General features: G+C 39.0%; 1 protein-coding gene across 4 annotated transcripts in view; it reads right to left on the reverse strand.

Moving 5' to 3' along the window:
• PTPRM (protein tyrosine phosphatase receptor type M) overlaps positions 1-24153 on the reverse strand; it is a 407502-nt gene that overhangs the window by 60840 nt on the left and 322509 nt on the right. For 2 of the 4 annotated variants that reach the window (XM_081205534.1, XM_081205536.1), the window contains 2 exons: positions 23988-24014; positions 15634-15821 (listed from right to left, as the gene is read on the reverse strand). In XM_081205534.1, the coding sequence (XP_081061660.1) occupies positions 15634-15821; positions 23988-24014 (215 nt within the window). The remainder of the gene's footprint in view (positions 1-15633; positions 15822-23987; positions 24015-24153) is intronic. The other 2 variants (XM_081205535.1, XM_081205537.1) reach the window with 1 other exon arrangement.

Raw genomic sequence — 24153 nt, forward strand, 5'->3', positions numbered from 1 at the left:
GTAAACATTAGAAACAGCTAGAAGCAGGGGGTGAAAAAAAGGGGGGAAAGTAAGTCGTTTCCCACAGGCAAATATTCAGCAACCGTGGGAACAGGATGCTGGGTGGAATCTACACACATGTAAACAACACTGTGTAAATGCGTTTTTAAAAAACGTTTTGAAAAATACATTTAATTTGGCATAGCTCACTGTCGCCATCTAGTGTCACATTTGTATACTGTACTTTACAACACATTTAGAATGTTTCGTTTGCAGCTGTGTAGCGGAGTCCCTGGTCTGGATTGGGCCATTGGCCTGATCCAGCAGACTCTTCTTATGTTCTTAGAAAAAAAAGATTACTATCAGATTATTCCTAGTACATCATATGGTTGAATTGCTTCCTTGCATTTTGTTCCAATATTGGATGAACAACCTCCACTTCTATAAAGGCAGGCCATTTTGCTGTCTGTCCTACCTGGTTCGTATAATATTGGTAAGCTTAACAATATAAGTGTATGATCATGCCTCTGAGTATGTAAAATACGTTATTCTTATTTGTGTATGAATAAGAAAGAATAACGTATTTTACACACTCAAGGATAAAGTTTGGGGAAAAATTACTACTTCTTCTCTCTCCCCTGCAGGTTAAAACACATGCAATCAGATGTGCTGAGATTAATCTTGTATCCTGATATAGTAATTAAGTAATTTGTTTATTATGCCAAAAAATATTTCCCAAGTTGTGTAAATTCTCTGCCTAGAGCGCAGGTAGGGAAACTGAGGGATAAGCACCCTCCCTGAGTATTTTTATTGGCTGGAATGTGTCCTTAAACTCTGATAATGTGGGTGAGGGTGTGTAGAAACTAGCCTATTATGCAAACATCAATTTATATCCATGCCTCTGCCCACTGTCAGACAGTGGGGAACAGTAGGGAGTGCTCAGGTGAGTCAACGGCTTCAGATAGCGGCAGTAAGGCATCCCTGGACAGGTAATGGTTGCCAGAGTGGTGCCAGGGTGCCCAAGCACATAAAGCAAAAAAGGGGAATCAAATTACAGTACTGTACATGGATTCTGAGGATCCTTCTGGCATTCACCTATTGAAGTAAGTCAGGGAACATATTTTGAATGAAGACTATGTTCCCCATGTTGCCCCCCAGAGACAGAAAAGGGTAAATGGGATAACAGAAAATCAGATGGCTCAAGGAAAGGTAAAAAAGGTTCAGGTGCAATGCACCTTTGCAAATTGGTTGTCTGCCTTCTCCATTTATGTGGGGGTGGGCTTATGCAGGCAATGAAAGAGGATCTGAGGGTCAGATTAACCTTTTTGCAGGCATACAATGGGGTCTCTCTCTGGCAGGCCCTGCTGGTCACATGCCAGGACTACCAGGTTCATTCAAATGCCTCAGGCAGCCTGGGCTTTGGGGTTTACTTCAGGGGTTATTGGTGCTCCAATCCATGGAGGGAGGGGATCACTCTGATCTCACCTTTCTAGAATTATTCCCCATCCTGTAGACAATACTGAGCTAAGTGGACCAATCACCTGACAAGGTATTGTCCATATGGTGAAGGGGATTGGAAGGATTTCTGTGAAGAACTGTCAAATGACAGTTCTGTAACTAGTATATTTATGAATCCAAGGTAAGAGTAAATAATTCGTTTTAATTCTTTGTCTGAATATACCTTTGGATATATTGAGGAATGAATCATATTTAGCTGACACGCAAACACAGCTGCTGACTCTAGAGAGCCAGAGCCAGTTTGAAGCATTAAGAAGGAAAACATATTGGCTTAATCCAACATTCTATCCATCCAAGTGTCACTTCCATAATACTGATTTGGCATTAGATTGTTGTCATCATTACTTTATGATTAGGTCAACAGCAGAGTGGAGAACACAAATGACAGCTTTAACAACAACAACAACAAAAAGTCTAACTAGAAAACAAAATCAGTACTCATATAAACAATATGGTTAATTTCAAATGATTTTAAAGCACATTTATACAGTGGTACCTCAGGTTACATACACTTCAGGTTACATACACTTCAGGTTACAGACTCCGCTAACCCAGAAATAGTGCTTCAGGTTAAGAACTTTGCTTCAGGATGAGAACAGAAATCGGGCTCTGGCGGAGCGGCAGCAGCAGGAGGCCCCATTAGCTAAAGTGGTGCTTCAGGTTAAGAACAGTTTCAGGTTAAGTACAGACCTCTGGAACGAATTAAGTACTTAACCCAAGGTACCACTGTATATGTTTTCTTTTCTATCAAAGGCCTATTCTGATATTTTCCTTATTTTGTTTTCCACCAATGAATGATCCAGAATTGTGAAATAATTTTGGCTAGTCCTATTGGTACCTTCCCTGCCTATTACAACCTTTGTATGAATGTGGCTACTCAGGGACTACTACTCTCCCCGCCCCCGCCCCCCCCCCCCCAGTTCTGCTAATGACATCAGTGAAATCTGCAAAGGTGGAGGGGGTTTACGTGTGTGAAAGAACCTTGGAATATTTATACTTATTAATTTTTTGAATGTGTTAATAACAAATTTGTTAATTTGGATTTCAACATGTTTAACTTTGTTCCTAATTAACAAAACAAAAAAGAAAAAGAAAAAAGAAAAAAGAAAAAAGAGAGGATTAAATGCTCCCATGAGGAATATTGCTTTCAGCTGCATGTGGAAGGAATCACTCCCATCACTTGACCAAAATAATAAACAGGTTGCGGGGGTGGGGAGGGGAGACAGCATACTAGACTGCCAGAACTACTTCAGGAATATTCACTACTTCAGCATAATAAGGCATACCAAGCTAAAACAGACTCTCTTCAAGTACAGTATGAATTATAAATTGCTGCCTGTTTAATCAATTATACTTTAATGCTTTCAAAGTTGTTTGAATATCCAAGGCTAACAAATGCTAATCTTATACTGGTCTAATAAAATTAGGGTTTCATCTCTCTCTCACCCACACATAATTTTACATACTCTATACTGATAAAAATAACCACAAAGAACAAATATCTAATGCAATAAAAAAAACCCTGCCTTAATTCAATTAAAAGGTAAAGGTAAAGGACCCCTGACAGTTAGGTCCAGCTGCGGACAACTCTGGGGTTGCAGCGCTTATCTCACTTTACAGGCCGAGGGAGCCAGTGTTTGTCCACAGACAGTTTTTCCGGGCCATGTGGCCAGCATGACTAAGCCTCTTCTGGTGAAACCAGAACAGTGCACGGAAATGCTGTTTACCTTCCCGCCAGAGCGGTACCTATTTATCTACTTTCAATTTGATGTGCTTTCGAACTGCTAGGTTGGAAGGAGCAGGGACCGAGCAACGGGAGCTCACCCCGTTGTGGGGATTCGAACCGCCGACCTTCTGATTGGCAAGCCCAAGGCTCAGTGGTGTAGACCACAGCGTCACCTGCGTCTCTTTTAATTCAGTTAGCATACATTTTTTTTCCAGCAGGAGGCAAAGGTCCAAGTAGCTAAGAGGTTTACATACATTTAGCATTTCGACCTGCTTTTTTTCAGAATACAATTCCCCAACAACTGAGCTGCCAACACATGAGAGCTCAGTGGTGCATCTGCAGAAAGCTCACTTACAGGATGCCTGCAGAGGGAATAGCAAGACATGTGCAAGCATCATAGCCAAGACACCAAGTAACTCCCTCATGAGATCTGCAGGAGTCATCCAAAAGTGTCTCCTGCCCTCATTCACTTAGAATGAGAATGCAATTCTTCAGTAGTTCTAATACGCTCCGTTTTAAATGTTGCGTATACTTAAAAAATATGAACATACTGTTTCTCTGGAGAATATTATGATTTCTCCACATTGTAGATTTATGTAACATACCCTTTTAAAGAACCAGGGACTTAAATTCAAGTCACAGAATATTTTCTTTTTTTTAAAAAAAGAACAAAACTTTAGCTGAAGTCTTTATTTTCTGCAAGCGCCCATAAAACGAACATTTTAAAATTGAGTTCCTAGAAATATTTCCTTTGTAAGGCATTGAAATGAAATGCCTGACATCTGTTTCTCATTAAATCCATTAGAGATTGCTTGAAATAATGTACACAGCAATTATCTGCTAACAATGCTGCATAGTTATTAGCATACTAAGATGCTGCCCTGTGACCCATGAAAGTGAGGGGTACTTGCGTGTACTCATATTTAAGTTGCATTCATAAGACCATGTGGGCATGTAATAAATGCTGTAGAATCCTGTGGCTGTTGCTTCCCAGCAAGCTACTAGGCAGACACATGTAGCTGCTGCCGCCAGGTTCACGATTCAACTTTTGTCAAGGCACTGCACAAAACTCCTTTTTTGCAGCCATGCACCAAAGGAAGAATTTTGTGTCTGGTGGTAGAAACATCTGCTCATTTGCCATAGGCTAGGAACCAATACACAGAGTTGCCATTTTTCTTTTTGACAGGGCTACTGTGCATGTCAACATCCTGCTTGTCTTGCCGCCTTAAGGGAATAGGTGCTCCTCCCACCCTAAAAGCTGGCAAACCTAACTACATATGTAAATGCTGATGTGAATAGGCCCTTTAAGTCCTTTTCTTCCAATAAGCCAATAAATGTAGCTTAGGTGATTGAGAGCCGCTGAGTAACATACTGCTGTGTTAGGCAGGAGAGAAAAACTGATGAAGTCGGACCTACTTCCCAAATATCTTTGGTCCTGCCTGTGTCAGCTGACAAAATATGTCCCACTTCCATCGGCTATGGGGTTCCATAAAGTAAACTGATCAGGGCGCTTTCTCCAACCCATATTTCCTGTGCTCCTCAATGTATTTTCACACATATCCAGTATGTTAATAGATTTGTGAATCATACCGTGCTATAATCTTGACTTTCTAAACAGCAACAGCTTTAATCAAACTAAGATGTCTTTCTAGTTGGGATTTAAATTCATCCATAAATAAGCCAGTCTTTTTTAATGGGAAAACAGAGTCTACAAAAAAAGTGTGTGTGTGAAGTCAGATGAATACTAAATTTTAAAATTGCTTAAGAGGAAGACATGCTTACAAAACCTGTTCTTTGTCACTGATAAATGTTTCACCAAGACTTCTGATCTCCTAAGACAAATGCATCATAAATTTATATGGGCATGCTTTAAAAATACAACAGATAAACTAAAGTTAAATTAGACGGATTTCATGGCTAAAATAGCTTAATGTGATTCAAAATGTATTATTTAGCCAAGAATAATATTTTAGTTATAAAAAAGCAATAGACTGAAATATCTAATTATCTAAAGATAAACAAATACAATTCATGCAATATGTAAAGGGTGCATTTATAATTAATAGTGAACATTGTAATTGCAAGTAAAATCATTTGCATAATTTACAAGTAAATAAATGGATGTTTAATGGTCTTATAATAAAATATAAAAGAAGTTATATTGCTTTTGCATCCAATAAAATTAATGCACACTATCCATATGAATGAAAGATGTTGATTTCTGTGTGCATTAATAGAATCCGCTTATTTTTAAAATAGAGCTAAAAAGACAGCCATTTAAAAGAAGTGTAACATATGAAGAAACTATTATTATATATGATCAAAAATTCAGCGCCATATTTCAATAACACATATATCAGGCCAGCAGCCATTGCTTTGCAGGTTGCCTGTTACAGTACTTCATCATATCAGTTCTGTATTGAATTTATCTCTCATATATAATTGAAAGCACACTGTCTTCAAACAAAGCTCTTTGTTTCCATACAAGAAGACAAATTGTCCAAAGACCCATGCAGCATACAGACGTACCTCAGAATCTTGATGAACATAATAAAATAGTATCCACCTATATTACTATGAATAAAAAAAGGTAAAAGACCCCTGGATGGTTAAGTCCAGTCAAAGGTGACTATGGGGTTGCTTTCAGGCTGAGGGAGCCGGCGTTTGTCCACAGGCGGCTTTCTGGGTCATGTGGTCAGCATGACTAAACCACTTCTGGTGCAACAGGACATCGTGATGGAAACCAGAGCACTGTGGTCTAAACCACTGAGCCTCTTGGGCTTGCCAATCAGAAGGTCAGTGGTTTGAATCCCTGTGACGGAGTGATCTCTCGGTCACCTTTGACTGGACTTAACTGTCCAGGGTGTCCTTTAACTTTTTTATTTTTTACTATGAATAACATGCTAGATAGAGATCTAACCTGATGACTACATGACTGCTATCCTAGTAAAATTGCTCTTCCTGGTCTGTGTTGACAAGTTCAACCAAAATGCACCCAAAGATAACTATGACTTGTAAACAATGCAGTGCTAAGTTATATACCCCGTCAGCACAATGATGTACATTTCTGAAAAGGAACTTTCCTCCCCACCGCAAAAATGTGTTCCTGTACCTCCTGCTGAGCAGATTTGGGGAGGAAACAAGAGTACAGAGGATGGGAGTCCTGCTATGCAATCATAAATCCTTGTGCTGCTGGGAACTGCACTGGAAACAAGCCTTGCAGTCCAATGCTTTTATGTAGCTTTATGAGTCCTGCCAGACTTGGGCATGGAGTGACAGGTGAAGAAGAGGAGGGGGGAGAGGAAGAGGAAATGGCTCTGAGACTGAAGAACAGAGGTCAGAAGAGGCAGGTACTTCTATCTTCCAGTAAATGGCTGTTCTGGATGGGGAAGCAGGGCTCCTCACTCCCTTCCCAACTCACGGGGACAGAAGAGCACCAATGGAATCTGGGGAGGGCCTTAATCAATTGTTCAGGGTGCAGGAACCAGTGTTTGAAGTTATTTTTGGGGCAGGGGAGGGGAGCCTGTTCACCCAGGACCCAGCAACCTTTTCATCAATTGGAACAGACACATTATCCCCAACACAATGCAGGTCTGCATGATCACAATTCTCACAACACTCTCACAAGGCCCAGGGGGTTTGTGAGTAAGCCAGCCTTTACATTTAAAAGCTTGAGAGGTCGGTGTGCTGACCCACTGGAATGACCTCATTGCTTCTGTCATCCTTGTCCTGATCTTGGACTCCCTAAACTTGGGCTGCTGCTTCTATCTAGCCCAGCTAAGATTGCCTTTCCTTCACCTAGCCTGAAAGTTGCGGCTGCTGTGACATTACCGGTGCACACCTTTACTCTGCCTCAGTAAAGATATCTTCTGTACAGTGCTACCTCAGGTTACATACGCTTCAGGTTACATACGCTTCAGGTTAAAGACTCCGCTAACCCAGAAATAGTGCTTCAGGTTAAGAACTTTGCTTCAGGATGAGAACAGAAATCGGGCTCCGGCGGCACGGCAGCAGCAGGAGGCCCCATTAGCTAAAGTGGTGCTTCAGGTTAAGAACAGTTTCAGGTTAAGTAAGGACCTCTGGAATGAATGAAGTACTTAGCCCAAGGTACCACTGTATATGTTTTCTTTTCTATCAAAGGCCTATTCTGATATTTTCCTTATTTTGTTTTCCACCAATGAATGATCCAGAATTGTGAAATAATTTTGGCTAGTGCTATTGGTACCTTCCCTGCCTATTACAACCTTTGTATGAATGTGGCTACTCAGGGACTACTACTCTCCCCCCCCCCTGTTCTGCTAATGACATCAGTGAAATCTGCAAAGGTGGAGGGGGTTTACGTGTGTGAAAGAACCTTGGAATATTTATACTTATTAATTTTTTGAATGTGTTAATAACAAATTTGTTAATTTGGATTTCAACATGTTTAACTTTGTTCCTAATTAACAAAACAAAAAAAGAAAAGAAAAAAAGAGAGGATTAAATGCTCCCATGAGGAATATTGCTTTCAGCTGCATGTGGAAGGAATCACTCCCGAGGTACCACTGTACTCTTAAGTTGCTCTAAACAGGAGTCTAGGATAGGATTTTTTTCTTGAAAATTACTCGAGTCATGTTCCCTGCCTCAAGGTACCATTGTTGCCCTCAAGCAAACCCTTCTCTGCAAATGAGTTCTCGCATTAGGATGCCTTGGAGGCCTGGCCAGCGTTGGAACAAGCCAATGGGGCGCCTGGGGTGGCGTGTGTCCCGTGCACCCAGGGGGCAGGGCCAGCCGCCCATAGGGCAGGGTGAGCAAGGGCAGGACGCTCCGTGGGGCTGCTGAGGAGTCTGTCTGCCTCCTCCCACTCAGCTGCCCTACAGCTGAGGGGGAGGTGGTGGACGGACCATTTGGGGTAGGGCAGAGCCTGCAGGCGCCCAAGCCACTGCGTCACTCTCAGGAGAGACACATGGCTTGGCCCCGCGGTGAGTGCCACCCGGCATTTTGTCACCCCCCTCAGTGGAGACACCCAGGGTGGCCTGCCTCCACCGCACCACCTTTCCTCTGCTCCTGGGCCCAGGGATTACAAGAAAGTCCTAGATCAGGCTCGGTTTGCAAACACTTCATGGAGCTCAGATTCCAAGTGATGCCAATGGCGGCCTTGGGTGGCCATTACAATAGGGTTCCATATGATGACAGACTCTGCATATGTAGCCAACCACAGGTGGAAAATATCATACATTACTTGCTAATCTGCCCTTTGTATAGGGATACAAGAGATCGATTCCTGAAACCTTTGCTAATTCCTAGAAGCAGGGACGCTAACAGATTTTTTTATACATAAAGTGGCACTTTATGCTCTGGCTGCAAGAAAGATAAGAAAGAGAGATGGGCATTATTGTAACAAGTTGTGATGGTGATCTGGAGGCATAACGGAAGTTAAGCTGGGTATGAGATAACAGATGACACTTATGAACTCTGATGCCCTTTCTTTAAACACTTGATGCCTTGTATTATGTAATTATTGTTTTATGGCCTTTGGTTAATACAGTAAGCCTGTTGATGATCTCAGTAGTTGCAAACACAATGTAACTTTTTTGAGTTATCATACTGTGGTAATGGGGCATGCATGTGATTTGAGAACAGGAGCAGACTACCTATTTGGTGAATAATAGACTCCCATAGCTGCATAACTAAGTGGTATCTACAGATTCCACTTGACTATGTTAAATACCAGTGCTAATATTTTGCTTTTCATTTTCTTTTATTGACAGGTGAAACCATTACATAGAGAATTAATTTTTTTGGGATGTCCGTGAAGGAACTAATTAGCAACGTAACACACAAACATGGGAAAATAATATAATTCAAATTGCAAAAATCAGTGACTATTAAGGTTGATTCACTTTGCTAACTTTTAAACCAAAATATTAATGTTTGTTTGAATCATAATAACTAGTGTTTTTGTTTAAAATGGTGATAGAGACTTGCATGCAGCCAAACAAAATATAACTGTATTCGTTAATTTTTTTGTTATTATTTATATATAGTGTGTGTTGCTTTTGTTTTTCCATAAATGTTATGTTGGACAATACAGTGATGTATAGTTTGATCCTTCCCATTTTTCCCTTCCCTAATGGTATTATGTGTACTGCGTTTCCCAAACATGGGTCTCCAGCTGTTGGGAGTAAATTACACTGAATTCATGGTGAGGATTGCACTGTTAGTTACTATTATGGAGAGACAGAAGGGGAGGAGCTAAAGGAGGGTTCCTAAATTAGGCATAGTTCTAAAGACTTGTCTTGGCTAAGACTAAGACAACCAGGAAGGGGAAGAGTTCACACGCTAAGCATTATTGTTCAAAATATTGTGAGCAAAAGTTGGGTGAGATTAGGGACACACAAAATGTATAAGAGAGAGGGCTACTTGTCTGGAGAGCATGATGAAGCAAAATATAGAATATCTGTTCTAATCTGTATTAGCGCTGTTAGATATGAGGTTATGTTTCTGAGGGGGATTTGCCTATTAACAAATAGCAGAACAACAAGTACATGGTTCAGAGACTTAGTGGTAATACAAGGGTATGAAAATAAGACTCAGACTCAAGGCAGGATATGTGGATGAGGGGCAAGGAAGGATTATCTCATCTCTTGCTAAAGGGAGCTGTGCTTAAAAATACCTATTCATTTATTACGTGACTATTATTTTAGCCTTTAAACTCTGCAGTGGAATTTTAATATTTTTTTTTAAAGTTCTGTTCCTGACTTGGTGAGCTATACTGACCAGATGTTTGTGAGTTTGCTCCTGAACTGAGATGTAGTTTCCATTCTGGAAGAACCATCTTCAAGTTCAGTGGAACAAACATAAATACATGGGTCCCGCTGCAGCACCAGCCACAGTGAAGTATCTATCTTTCCATTGTTTTCCTGATGAGGCAGGTCACTGTGTGGTCTTGGTAAGCCTTTTCAACAAAAGGGATAAAGTCCTTTGGGGAGATGTTCCATTAATGTCCAGGTATTAGAAGCAACTCCTGAAGCAATTTACTGTTTTGTGATTGGTTCTTTTTGTGCATTAATCACTGCATCTTGTATTATAAGGTTGCATGATTGGCATGATTAGAGCCTGAGGGAAGCCTTCTAACTTTTGACAAAGTTACCTACTAAGGTGTGCTGCTGTCTGCTTTCTTTCACTATCTACATTTATAATTTCAACTGCCATTTCTTTTTTTAAAAAAAGAGTAACATGACTTCCTTCCACTCCTAATGTTCTTTAAGAAGTTACCTCCCATTTCAGCTACAGTGGGGAAAGAAATTGTAGAGGACAAGGAAGACATTGGCAAGGAAAAAAGAGGGGACAGAAGTACAAACGAAGATACAGCCACAGAGGCTGTTAAACAAAATATTAACGGCAACTCAAGTAATGCTCAACATGAGAGCCAACAACATCATTGACTGTGGTGGCATCCAAGGAAAGGCACACAGGTTCAGTCTTGTCTGTTCCCCACTGCCTACTTCATGCCACTGTGTAGCACATTGGGGAAGTGAACCAGGTTTCAGTGCTGTCAATTTTCTTCCATGCATAAAAGCGGATCTCCAACTGGTGTGGCCATCAAACCCAGGTCAAATCCCTAATCCACAGTCTCAAAGTTTCCCAGACCCTACCACAAATTGATTCAGAAACAAGGGGTGAAACTGAAAAATAAATCACATGTAGTTCCATTCCCGATGTGGTTTCCCTTGTTATTACTAAAATAACATACACATGGTTTAGGCAACTGACAGACAAAGATGCAAGGATGAGACGCAAGGAAGCTTTCTCTTTCAATAGTAAACAGAAAATTCAAAGTTCCAGTGAGAATCCCTAGGTTTGCAAATACACCTTACTCATTTTTTCTTTAATCTCACTACTAACACTCTCTTCATGGAACCCACTATTTTCTGTCCACATGTTTACCTGAATTATTTATCTTCTCACATACAGTGGTAACTCGGGTTACATACGCTTCAGGTTACACACTCCACTAAGCCAGAAATAATGCTTCAGGTTAAGAACTTTGCTTCAGGATAAGAACAGAAATCGGGCTCCGGCGGCACGGCGGCAGCAGGAAGCCCCATTAGCTAAAGTGGTGTTTCAGGTTAAGAACAGTTTCAGGTTAAGTACGGACCTCCGGAACAATTTAAGTACTTAACCAGAGGTACCACTGTATTTATTTGTGCAGGAAGAACATGAAATAGGTACTGCTGCAATGTGATTTCTTACATACTTAACTGTAAGGGTAATGAACAAAATCTAATTGTAAATGTAATGAACAATGCAAAAAGAAAAAAAAAGCAACAACCCCAGCATATAATTTACTGTGCAAGGAGAAAAAAGAGGCCGCTGAATTCCAACTTTTTCATGTGACATGAAACAAAGGACAAAATTATTTGGTCAACAAACAGGGTGGAATATTGGTGATTTGCACATTCTGCTTGGGGAAGCATAATTGATGTCACCAAAATTACAAAGTGAAGCAGCAAACCATATTACGGTATAGACAAGACATGCTTCCTAACTTCACCCACTACATAAAATGATAATAGAAGTTCCCAAACACTTCAGGGACATATTGACAAAACTTCATCCTAATCAACCTAGCCTGAAGATGTAAAGATAATAACCAAAGTTAAAATGCATGTCTGGACTCAGCAGAATACAGCCCCATGCCCACCCAAACTTCAGTCACAAAGTAGACCAACATGATGCCATTTGTTCAATACCAAAACGCTGGAGGCATTTTCTGATGTCTCCAAATCATAATTTTATGGCAGTTAACATTCCCCTCCCACAACACTAGTGAATGGGGATAGTCATTAAGAATGCTAGAGTTTAAGGCAATGAAAGAGAATGGGAGATATGGGAATATTGTTTATTTAGGAACAGCCGTCTTGTTCATTGTAGAAGAGAACCAGTGAACAGATGGCTGTAGATCTGAGTGCTATGATGGATCTCAAAAGATACTGAATTGCGTTTGTTGCAGAATTCTTTAATGTGCAAAACTGCACAAATGTACTCTTATTAATAGAGGATATAACTGTTCAGTAATTATCCGTTTACATGCAAATTGGAAACCACAAAAGTGGAATTTCTACAAGAAATTCATCCCACTGAAAAGATTGTTCCCTGCTTTAGAGTAAATGAGTGTGTGAGTGTGTGTGTGTGTGTGTGCGTGCATGTTTTGACTCATTAACTGATTCTTGAAAACTATCCCTGTTTGTTTTCTTAAACATGCCTTTCATTAAACTTCAACCACAAATATTAATACATTAAATATATGAAAGCATGATATGCAATAAATAACTATAATAATAGGAGAAAGGAAAAACTAACTACATTGTTTTATATAATAATGATTGGCTGCACCGAAAAAAATACCTTCCTTTTTTCCCCAAAACCTATGAACCCAAAAAAGGACAAGAATAGTAAGGAGCGTTGAATTGGTGATCCAAATGAGAAATCATGTACAGGACCAGAAAAGGGGCATGCCTTAACTCATGACTGCATCTGGCAGGAGTGCATTTATATTCTGGGAGAGACTCCACAAATGAGATACAGTATAGGGAAACTAGGATGCCATGGGTTTCTGTTTAGGTACTGGATTTGTTGTGTTGCAAGGGACATATTTTGAGTGAGTTTGTACATGATCATGGTCACCCAAATTTTATTTAGCCATTATTAAGGTGTTATTAAGCCATGGGTAGGCTGATAGGAATTTCCAGTTCCTGTCTGCAAAAAGTTTGTTGCAAACCAAATTGTTGGAAGATATTTTTATGAATGTAGCAAGAGTCACCTTGCACACACTTGAGGGTTAACATATGCTTACAATAAATTTATTCTCATGCGTAATAAATATTTATTGTCCTTCATGGGATTTACCTATGAGCACAGGAGTTAATGTTATTATTACTTAATTTATTTACTTAATTTGTAAACTACTTTTCAACTAAAAAAAAAAAAGATTTCTCAATAAAGTTTACAAGCCGCATATCAAACCCACAGAGTAAATATTACTATAAACAATTAGATGGGCATGTGGGTAAGAAACAAGGTTGTTATCATCGCCACATAAAAAAATTATTATAAGTAAATAGGAACCTAACAAGACAAAATAGGATTTATCTCATTTTGTTAATTTTGTAACCTGCTTGGAATATTTCTTTTATATAAAAAAGCAACCTTGAATTGCAGTGATTGGTGCAGATTCCCTTTAGATCCCAATTTGCATATGGGTAGTGCCACATCCATATGGATTTGTCTAATGCAATTTTACAAAATCATCATCACATGAAATGAGAGAGAGTTCATTTTTAATGGGTGCTCAGGAGAGACAATGCACACTATAAAAAGTATTTATACTATTATCATTTATTTAAGAACTTGAGGATTCTTTCTCTTGGCCAGGTTTTTTACTCGCTTACCTGCCTTATTTTCCCCATTTCCAACTCAGTATCTAATGAAGTTTGTGTCTATGAAAGTGTCTGGCTGTTTTTAAAAAGTCCCTGGATGCCATCAAATAGTTTTCTTTCTAAACCTTACCATAATCATTATCTCAATCATTATTGTAAACAGAGAAGCAAGAAAATAAGTAGTACATGCATTTCCAGATGTATCAATACGGCTTGCTAACATCCCCTATTTTCATTCAATATTCCATACTTATTTTGGTTTTGGTCATTATTTATACTCTATACAACAGAAATAACCTGTAGCGATGACTACAATTGAGTGACGCAGCTGGTGCTGCAGAATATGAAATAAGAACACTTGAAGAGAGTGCAGGTTGGTGGTGCAATTTGGATGTGTCATGTCACAGCAGACTTGTGTAGAACAACAATGCCAGCTAGGCCCTGTAAATGGCTGCATCAACCACTACAAAACAAAAACAAACCAACCACCCCAGCTTTTCTGCATGGATCACACTGTTTTCAGAAAATAAAGTTGCTTTTAAGTATTTTCTTATGAAGAAAAAAATAATGTGCTGCCCAAATGAAGACAAACTATCAAAAAGTTTTGTGCAATGGGAGGGCAAATGTAGTGTAATATTTCTCCTAGAAACCTCCCTGCTTATAAGCTTCAACTGGATGAAAGGATGTTGATAAACTGGCATCTCCTCCTAGTCTGACCAAAAACATAAGCCCAGCGGTTAGGATAGACAGAGGAGGGGTTGGCACATGGCATATGCACTAACTATAACACAGAGGCAAAATTTTCCAGATATTCTGAATTAGTGTGCCCTAGAACAGTAGATCATGGAATCAGCCATGTATAATCCTAAGTGATTCCAAAGACCTGATGGAAGACGTTTTATGACAAGAAACATGCACTGCAGCACTATCAAATTCAAAAGGGGAGATAACATTAAACTGAATTCTAAATGGTAGTCAGAACCTAGAACAAGGTGTAAATTTTGTTGAATTCATTGGAAACAGTGACCACAATGTTATCAAATTTAATGCATATGAACAATTCCCAAGGAAGGACAACATTATTTGACTTCAAAGAATGAACTTCTAAAAAAAAAATAGGGGCTTGGTAAAAAGGAAGTTGAAAGAACAGTCAACTTCCTAGAACATTTGGGAGTTATTGAAAATTGAAACAGATCTAACTCAGCTAGAATGTATACGCCAGATCAGGACAGTTACCACCAAATCCAAGAGGACTGCAACATGGCTAAAGTGATCAAAGAAGGTAATGGAGAGAAAAGGAATAGTTTTCAAAACTGATGAATTAGCCTTAGGAATAAGCAGTGAGGTGATCGGCTTTGCTGATGACAACTAATTGTTCAAGGTGGTTAGAACAAAGGATTGCAATGAGCTTCAAAACGAATGTCAAAGACTGCCAGACTAGGTGAATGGGCAATAAAATGTTAAATGTGGTTAATGTAAGTAACTGTAACACATTGGGGCAAAAACATGTACCCTAACTTCACATATACACTGATGCAGAAGTTTACCAAGAAAGAAATATTTGGTTCGTGGTAGATAGATTCAGAACAGACAAAAGGAAGTATTTATTCAGACTGCACATAATAAAACTATGGATTTCACTACCATAAGATGTGATGGCAAGCCAGCAACTTACTCAAAGGCTTTAAAAGGGGATTATACAAATTCATGGAGGATAAGATTATCAGTGGCTACTATTTGCTGGGAAACAGAAGCAGGAGAGAATTATCACCCTACAATCAGGTTGGCCACTGTGGGAAACGAGACTGGCCTTTGATTTCATCTAGCACAACTCTTATATTTTTAAACAGCGTCTCTCTCCCCCCCCCCCCCGGTTTCTGCATCATTGCTGCTTTGCAAGGAAACTGTTCTTCTCGCAGTACACACACACACGTGGTTGTGATAGGGGAAACACCACAGAGCACCATGTGTAGCTTGAAGCTTACTCACTTCATATTCCTCCTTGAATCCATAGCCTTCTGCACATTTCATCTGTGTAATGTGCTGCAGCAAATCGGCGACACGGATGGCTGGATGGAGTTGTCCTGTTTGGTACGGCACATCCACAGGGTCTCGCTTCTTGTAGGTGTGTGACTGGACCAAGCTGCTTGTGTCACTGCCCATTGTGTGAGTTTCATCTAGGAAAAGAACACTGAATAATATACCAGCTATTTCCAGTTTTCCACAGAAGTATATGATACATTGCCTTTATGAGATGGCGTCTGACACCAACAGAATTTTCTATCATCACTATTTGGTGGGCTAAACCATAATGAAAATAAACTCAGTTGAGTAATTTACTTGGGGAGTTATCAAGATATATTGGAAAGAGGGGGCTCTATTGGTTTACAATGAAAAGCACTGTATAGTCCATACTGTATGTTTGTTTATTTCGCTGTACTAATAAATTCTTTAGGTGTTTAGTTGTAAATGGTGCAGAAGTTTCAGGCTGAAACTTCATCAAGTCCCAGTAATATAAAAAAGGACTTGAGTGTTTTCTGGATTAGTAAACTTTTTATTTTCTCTTTCACAGTGATTCAGGACATGTTAGTGAAAGCAAAATTTTTAATGCATAAAATGATATGGGTTATTAAGCCAGGAGAAAAATGGAAATGTAGATTGGATACAACACTAGGAAAGAAAATACACAAGGATAAATGCAAGGAGTAAGTTTGATTTGGGTTAATGCTTTGACTGAATTTAGCATGCTGCAGTTTCAAATAAGCAATATATCATGGGCCATCACATAAGGCATGAAATGTTATATGTCAACTGACATGCAAGCCAACACACAACATAACCCCAACTAGGTTGGTCAATACTGGTATGAAGCAAACAATCACCCACCCCCTCCACACCTCTTCAATGGGGCAAATGGGCAACTTACCATTTATTGGCACTTATCAGGAGAAAAAGAGGAGGAGGAGAAGAAAAAGGAAACAGGCCATAAGCAACAGTACTGCAGTAATAATTACAGGTATTTTAATGTTTGTAATTAAGTGTCTTCAGCTTGGTTTCCTAGCAAAGCAACTAAATATAAAGGGTAGTGTAGAATAGCCAATATAATTATCTCTCCCCCCACCCCACTTTACTAGGTTGGGGTGCCACTTTTAAGTTCCTATGTAACAAAAAGAAGAGGGTGGGGGAAACCTAAAACTGAAAACCATGTCTCATCATAGCTCCCCCCCCAAGCAACAATTTTCAAAATATGTTTGTATCTGCCACAAAGCTGTTATTTAAACAAGCCTATCATCTTACTAAGCTAGAGAGTTTCTCACAAAAAAGCAGGCATATTTCAACTGGCATGTCCCTATTCAAGTATTAAAATGACAGCCCATTACATCATGTGGCTCCAATGGGGCTAATTGACACCACAGTTTTTATAGGGCAAATCTCAATATATTGCCTATAAATGTTGTGTGTGCTTAGGCTGCAATGCTGTATCTACTTAACTGGGAGTAAGGCCCACTGAACTCTATGGGACTTACTTCTAAGTAAGACATAAACAGATTAGCTCTGTAAGTGTCCTTATAAATACACCTTCATGTGACATCCTACTGCTGGAATTTAACAGTATCTTTCTGTGGTTCACCATAAGATGACAGGGATTTCCCTGCTTGTGGTTAAACATGTACTCATCCTAATCTTCATTTTTAAATATTTGTACAGATTATAAGGCTGCAGTGCCAGAATTACATCACTATAATCTTAACATTATATGCATGGTTTGAGATATGGCCTATGAAACAATGATATTGGATTCTACCCTAAGCATTAATTTACTCATATAGCAAGTTTCTGACCAGACTGCAAAAGCCTCTCTCCAGTTATATTGATGACAAGAACAGAACCAAGCTGGCCCACAGGCTCTGATCTCCAGTTAACTCACTCAATTAATCTTGCCTAGCAGTTGAGGAGCAAGAGGGGATTAGCTTAGTGAGAATAGCTATTGATGTTATCAGCATCTTTGGCTCTTCTAGTGTGAATGGACATATGCTAGTGTTCAAGCTTCTTGTCTTCATACACAAAACCCTGAACAACATGGGTCCAGGATACCTTAAGGACTGCCTGCCCCTATAAATCCCAGCTTGATCAGGGAGATCTTCTGGAGGAGCCCTGCTAGTTGTTGCCTACGTTTAAGAAGTTGGGCATGTAGAGTTGCCGTCTCATGCTGCAGAACGCTCTTCCAGCAGAGATCCGACAGGCACCCTCACTTTTTACTTTCAGGCATCTCTTCAAGGCTTTATGCCAAGAGGCCTATGTAGCCACTTACAATTTTTTTGGCTCAACAGTAATCTTAATGATACATTTATTCTGTTTTTATATTTTACTGTATACATATTGTGGAAAACCGCTATCCTATGAGAGGGTGGTCTATAAATACTTTTATAAATAGATAAGCACCTTCAGCTTTTCCTTCTCGTTCAGAATTCGCAACTGTCACAGCTTGATGGCTTTTCATGGTGCGAATATAACAATGTAGCTAGTTTTTAGTGTCATTATTTAGACAGAACACTCTGCAATGATGGTAGACTATCAATCTTGATAAAAAGCTTTGTGGGGGATGTGATATGTACCTACAGCTCTGCGCATGGGTAGATATTTCTTCCCCTTCCTTCTCTGAGGGCTTCCAGGTGCATGCTTGCTGCAGCATGTGTACAAAAGTGGATTGGGGTGGTGTTGCAGAGGGAAAAAGCAATGGGCAAAGGAAACATTAAGCATCTTTTCCAATCCAATGCTCAGCTGCTGAAAACCACTCTCCTTTCCTACTGTTTTATACTGTTTGACACTGCCCTTGTTTCACTGTAGATCTTCTAGTTTTTGCCTATGATAGGAAATGCTCACACTTACTGCCTTGTCACACTCTTCCCTTGTGTAAAAGAGCCCCTCAGTGTGCAAACAGTGTGCAGACCCCATGTAGGAGTTACATTAAAAATAATAATGTTAATTTTACTAGGGGAAACAGCATATACAAGGATTAGTTGGGATGGTATGATTATCATTGTTCTTGTTTTATATGTGGCAACAGATAGCTTCACTAATCATATTCTGTAGATATTGACTTGGAGCCTAACTTTCCTTCCATGAACAGAAAAGAGTTCATGTTCATCGAAAATCTCATTCAGACATACTACAGCACCTCATGAAAGCTGTAGTTCCCAAACTTCTCAATCAGCTCCAGCCCTTTATAACACAGTGGGCTTTGTACCTGAAGCAGATAAGACTCTAACACCTCATAATCCATATAAAGGAAGCAACACAAAAATTACTGAATTGAAATTACTTTGGCCCAGTTATTTGAATCTTATAGTGAGGCACATAAAAGTAGTCTAATCTTACTCTGAAAACTTAGCAAAGGTCTCAAAGCCTAACAGAAAATAATATATGCAACAATTTATTTACATGAACGTAACCATTTTCCCCTTACTCTGGGCCTGCCTTAATATTTTTATACCAATACAGAAAAGCATTGTTCCTCTTAGCTAACCATTATCAAAACTGTAATGCAAAGCACCTTGGAATGCATGGCATGAAAGGTGATATATACAAGTGTTGTTACAGTATGTTGTTGTTGAAATGGCACCTGATTACTACAAGGTGGCTAAGACACAAAACGACAAAGTAAGTAAATAAATAAAAAGAAAGAGTTGGAAGTTGATTTATGATATTTTAAAATAAATTTATGCAGAAAAGTCATGGTTTTTTTGTAACTTTAGCTTTTATTATTATTGTTAGATAAAGGTCAGGATCAAGTCCTTTGATGCAAAACCAGGTTAAGTGCAACTTTGCAGACATGCTACGTGTTCATATGTTTTTGTGTCAAATGGAACCAGAGTATAGTGAAGTTATTTCTGCTAGCTGCCTATCCATATTTTTAGCATTAGTATTATTATTTTCATAAGTAAATAATTTTACAAGGGTCTTTGAAATGATGACTTTTTTTATCCAGTCTGCTTTTACTAAGTGTACTAGACTTTCAGGTTATTGTTTTTCGTTAGAAACAGGATTTGCTGTGGTACACCTTAAAACTGGGTTGCCAAAATATGTAACATAGCTGAAGGCTTTCTGGTCTAAAAATGTTTTGTAACATTTCAACAAGTAATCGTGGTTTATGAATTGCTCCCCAAGCCCTTAAATACTGAGAGTTTCAGAATAGTTATACATAGGAGATATTATAAGCCCTAGTTATTGTTTTCCATTTCCAAGGCATAACATTTTTTAATGGGTAGTTATTCTAATGTTATTTTACATTTCATTTCCATTTGAATTACATCTCGTGTTATATCTCGTGTTACATTAACTGTAAGGAAATGTGGCTTCTCTGATCTGGTCTGTGTCAAATATATTTGCCAAAACTCACTGCTGTATAAAAATACATGGAACATGATGCAACCAAGTCCTTTAGAATTAACTGGACTTATCAGTGATTTACTTTGGTTAGACTATGCCCGCTGTAGGATCACAAAGAGCTTTTTAATATGAAAAGTTACTCCGCATGTCATAATTTAATGAACATGAAAAATCCAGCTCCCTCGTAGGTCATGAATAAACATTTTGATTTGTTCAGATGGACCCAACTTGGCTGTCACTTTCTGTTTCAGACAAAAATATATGTAGTGTGGAAGGACTGCTACTACAGGCAGAAGTGTAAATGTATCCAGGAAGTGGAGAAAAGATAAAACAGAATTTGTAATGCTAGTTCAGATTTTCAGACAGTAAATCAGGGAGAAAGGGCACAATCCTAATCCTACATACACCACAATGAATAATTTGGGATGTGGCGAACCTTCAGCTCATCGAGCAGGTTCCTGGCTCAGTTGAGCTCAGCTGCCTTAAGCATCTAACCAGAGTTATGCTCTGCAGGAGATACACTGGTGTAACTCCCTCAGACTGATAGAACTTTCACTGGCATAAGCCTTGAAAAATGGGTATTCTGAGGGAATGGGGCGAGTGGAAGGGATGGGATGAGACTCACGTTGGATCCTAACTCTGTTCAGCTCCATCATGTAACCTGACAACCTGGTGGGACTTACACTGGCAAAGAGGGTGGTGTAAGTCAAACTATCTTGGAGGCTTATTTCCCCTCTGCCAGGTTTAGGCCAGCTCAGCCAGCAATAACTCCTGAATGGAGTTAGGATCTGTGTATTTTACTTGGGTTTTACTTAAGTCAGCATAAATTATGCTGGCTTCCCATTCTTAGGCTTGCTCCTTAAGTGATATTTACTCTTTGATCAGGAGTGGAGAACAGTGTGGGGGTTGTGGTTCCTAAATGTTTGGCAAGCAGTGCTCTGCTGATATACAGAACTCTATTCACTTTGCAGTATAAAAGCTATAATTAAGCAAGCTATTTCTGCACATGCATGTGGAGCTTTTCTGTTTCTTGCTAATGTAACTGGAAGGAATTCACAGGGCTCTGTCTGAGAGTTGCTTCACACAAATCTTTCAATGAAAGAGAGCTGCTGGACACATCCAACTTGTTCTTAAATCCATTTCCTTTCGTTTGTGACAAGCTGGTTGTACGCATACATCACCATGAACTCAATTTGGTTTTCAAGATAACACTGCTAAACTATAGCTACAGTGGCTTCCAAATTCACCACAATGTGGCAAATTCACAGAATGAACTGTAACGTCCTAATGTTGGAGGAATTTCAGTAGGCTTCACACACCTTGTGTCAAATTGGCTATGTGGATGGGCAATGGGTTTGTTGTAATCCACAGTCCTGCATGCACATAAAGTTCACATTAGGGCTGTTCAGTCATGATGCTAAACCATGTCAACTTTTCCCTTTTCTTGCAAGGAATCCTATTCAGAATAAGGGAATTTCCCTTTTAAAAAGGGAAACATTGACAGCTATGTGCTAAACCATGTTTCTGCTAACAATTATTGTTTATTATATGCATTATTATATGTGTAAGATTATACACATAAACACTATACACAAAAATAGATGCTCCACCAATGAGAGAACAAACTCATGGAGCAAGTTCTGAAAGCTGCTGCTACAGTAGCAGTCAGCAGAGGACTGAAGGGGAAGGTGTATGCTTCTCTTAACTGTAGCACCTCTTCTTTGGTTAAAGAGCACTAAAAGGTTCTATGCAAATCCATTCATCCAATTGTGGGATGCAAACCATATGTGGCCTGTTTGGAGAAAACAACAAACTGCTTTGTTGAGAAGATAAGCAAGGATTCAAAGTTGCTAATTGAGCAGAGGGGAGAAGGCTACGTGAACCCCAAACTTGTGCCTCCGCATTCTCGTAACACCAAACCATGGTTAGGTCTGAAAATACCCAGTATGAGCCCCATGTGCATGAGAGCCATGGATTACAATCAAAGCCCATATCAAAGAGCTGCTTCAGATGTTGTTTTTAAATCATAGTCATTATTTTAAGACATTAAAGTGTGTGTTAGACAGCAAATTGACATACCGTAAGTGTTAAAAAATGGCAAGGGTATGGGTCACTGGCAACAAAAAGAACTTTTTTGGTATACAATGTACCAATTAAAAATGAAACAATTTTTCTACAGGGAAGTTCATAAATAGCGATTTTTAAGGTTACTAGAAAATTTCACGGTTTCTGATTCAATGAGGAAAAATGCCTCTAAATTTGCATCTTTGTTAAAAAGAAAAACAACCCTTAATTGCTAAGGTTATATTCTTAATTGTTTTTCTCATATTAAGCAAATAAAATTTCAAAACTTTACTGTACAGGAATGTACTTAAATATATCAAACAGTAAAGCATATTAGAAATCTACAAAATTTAATAGCAATGATTTCCTTTTTGTCCACTGAGACTGTCATATGTCAGAGCTAAGAGATGTGCAATGCTCTCAGGCTGTTAAAAATCACTGCAAATTTCATTTGCACGGATGTTATTACATTATTATGGTGGCTGCAGTGTCATTTCCTCTGATTTATCAGATATTGTTTTCTTTGGATGTCAGATAAAATGAACTTTGCTAATTATATTTCTGTGGTAATTATTCTCTTGCATTATTTTTTCCCCTGAGGGATAGGGCACAAATTAACTCTTGAGAATTTAACACCACGGCCATAAAACAGGTAACTGGCCTAAAAGGGCTTTTTTCACTTTGTTTTTCTGAGAGCAACTCTCCTTTCTCCCATCACACCACAAATCACTTTTGAATCTTAGTATTTTCAAAAACAGCTTATGATGCAACATGGCATGTTCCCCTTGAAAACTATTTTTTAAAGTCCGCTAGAATTATTTTAGGTGCACACATGTTCTAGTGATGATCTGAAGGTGCTTTCTGCATTGCAGACCATGTGCAGTTCAGTTCAAAAAATTCAGATTTGAGGAATTCACACCAGACTTCACATGGCAATGCTGCACACTAGTAAGAACTTAAGAGAGAAAGAAGGTGCATGGGCTTGGATGTAGAAAAAGTTAAAAAATCATTGCAAAGTCAGTGTGAAAACAAGAACTGAAATATTGGTATGAAACTCTTGCCACAGCGCATTATAGCACAATCCTATACATGTCTACTCCAAAGCAAGCCCTACTGAGTTCAGCAGGACTTACTTGAAGGTAAGTGGGTACAGGATTGCAGCCTTATTAAATTTGCATTTTTGTTTGATGGTTTTTAAGAAAGCTGTGTGTAAATTGGGTTAGGTTAAGGTTAGTACAGTGGTAGTAGTTAAAAGCATAGCTCAGCTTTGTTGTTATATATTCCAGATACGATGATTTTTCATCTATATTTGTTATCTCAGCATGGTAAATCCATTTCCCTTCACTTTTTAATGGTTGTTTTTAGCTTCCTGACAGAAAGGTCTAAGTGCCTTTCCTTCTATAGTGCTGGTATCTTATTTTATGCCTTGTAGGATGTGGCACTTCATAAACATTATTTTAATGTTCTGCCATTTTGATGGTCACAATAACATTTCAAGTCTTTCGGAGGCATGTTGAAAAGAAAATGAAAGTCCTGTCTGTGCTATAGGCAGCAGAGAGATGACCATCTTTTTCTTAAACCATACTTTATTTTTCAGATGATACTAAAATAATGACAAACCTTTAATTGCCAGCCATGATATTTACACTCTTTGGTGATTTGCTAATTCATTGCTTAAAAACGCACTCCTCCCCATCCCCTTTAATTCCCCCCTCCCTTTTACTGAATTTTCTGATGACAATAAGAATCCAGTATGTTAGCTGGCACTTGAATTAAAAATGCAGAACAGCTTGCATATTCTTCAGCAGCATAAAACAATGTTTTGTAGCCTAGTTTGGAACTTTTTTTTTAAATCTTCAACAGATGTTGATAAAGGGAAATGTTCTCACCTAAAATTGCAGTTGGCACAAATGGATCTGTCATACATCATAAGCAGGTCAATGCAGAAAAGGCAAAAAGAGAAAGAGAAGTAAATGACCTATAAATGTTCCCAAATTTTCTGCTAGAAAGCCACAAATAAGCAAGTTGTTATAACATGCAAAGCTATTTAGCGCT

This window comes from Podarcis bocagei, assembly GCF_964188305.1.
Source record: "Podarcis bocagei genome assembly, chromosome: 8".
NCBI classification, from domain to species: domain Eukaryota; kingdom Metazoa; phylum Chordata; class Lepidosauria; order Squamata; family Lacertidae; genus Podarcis; species Podarcis bocagei.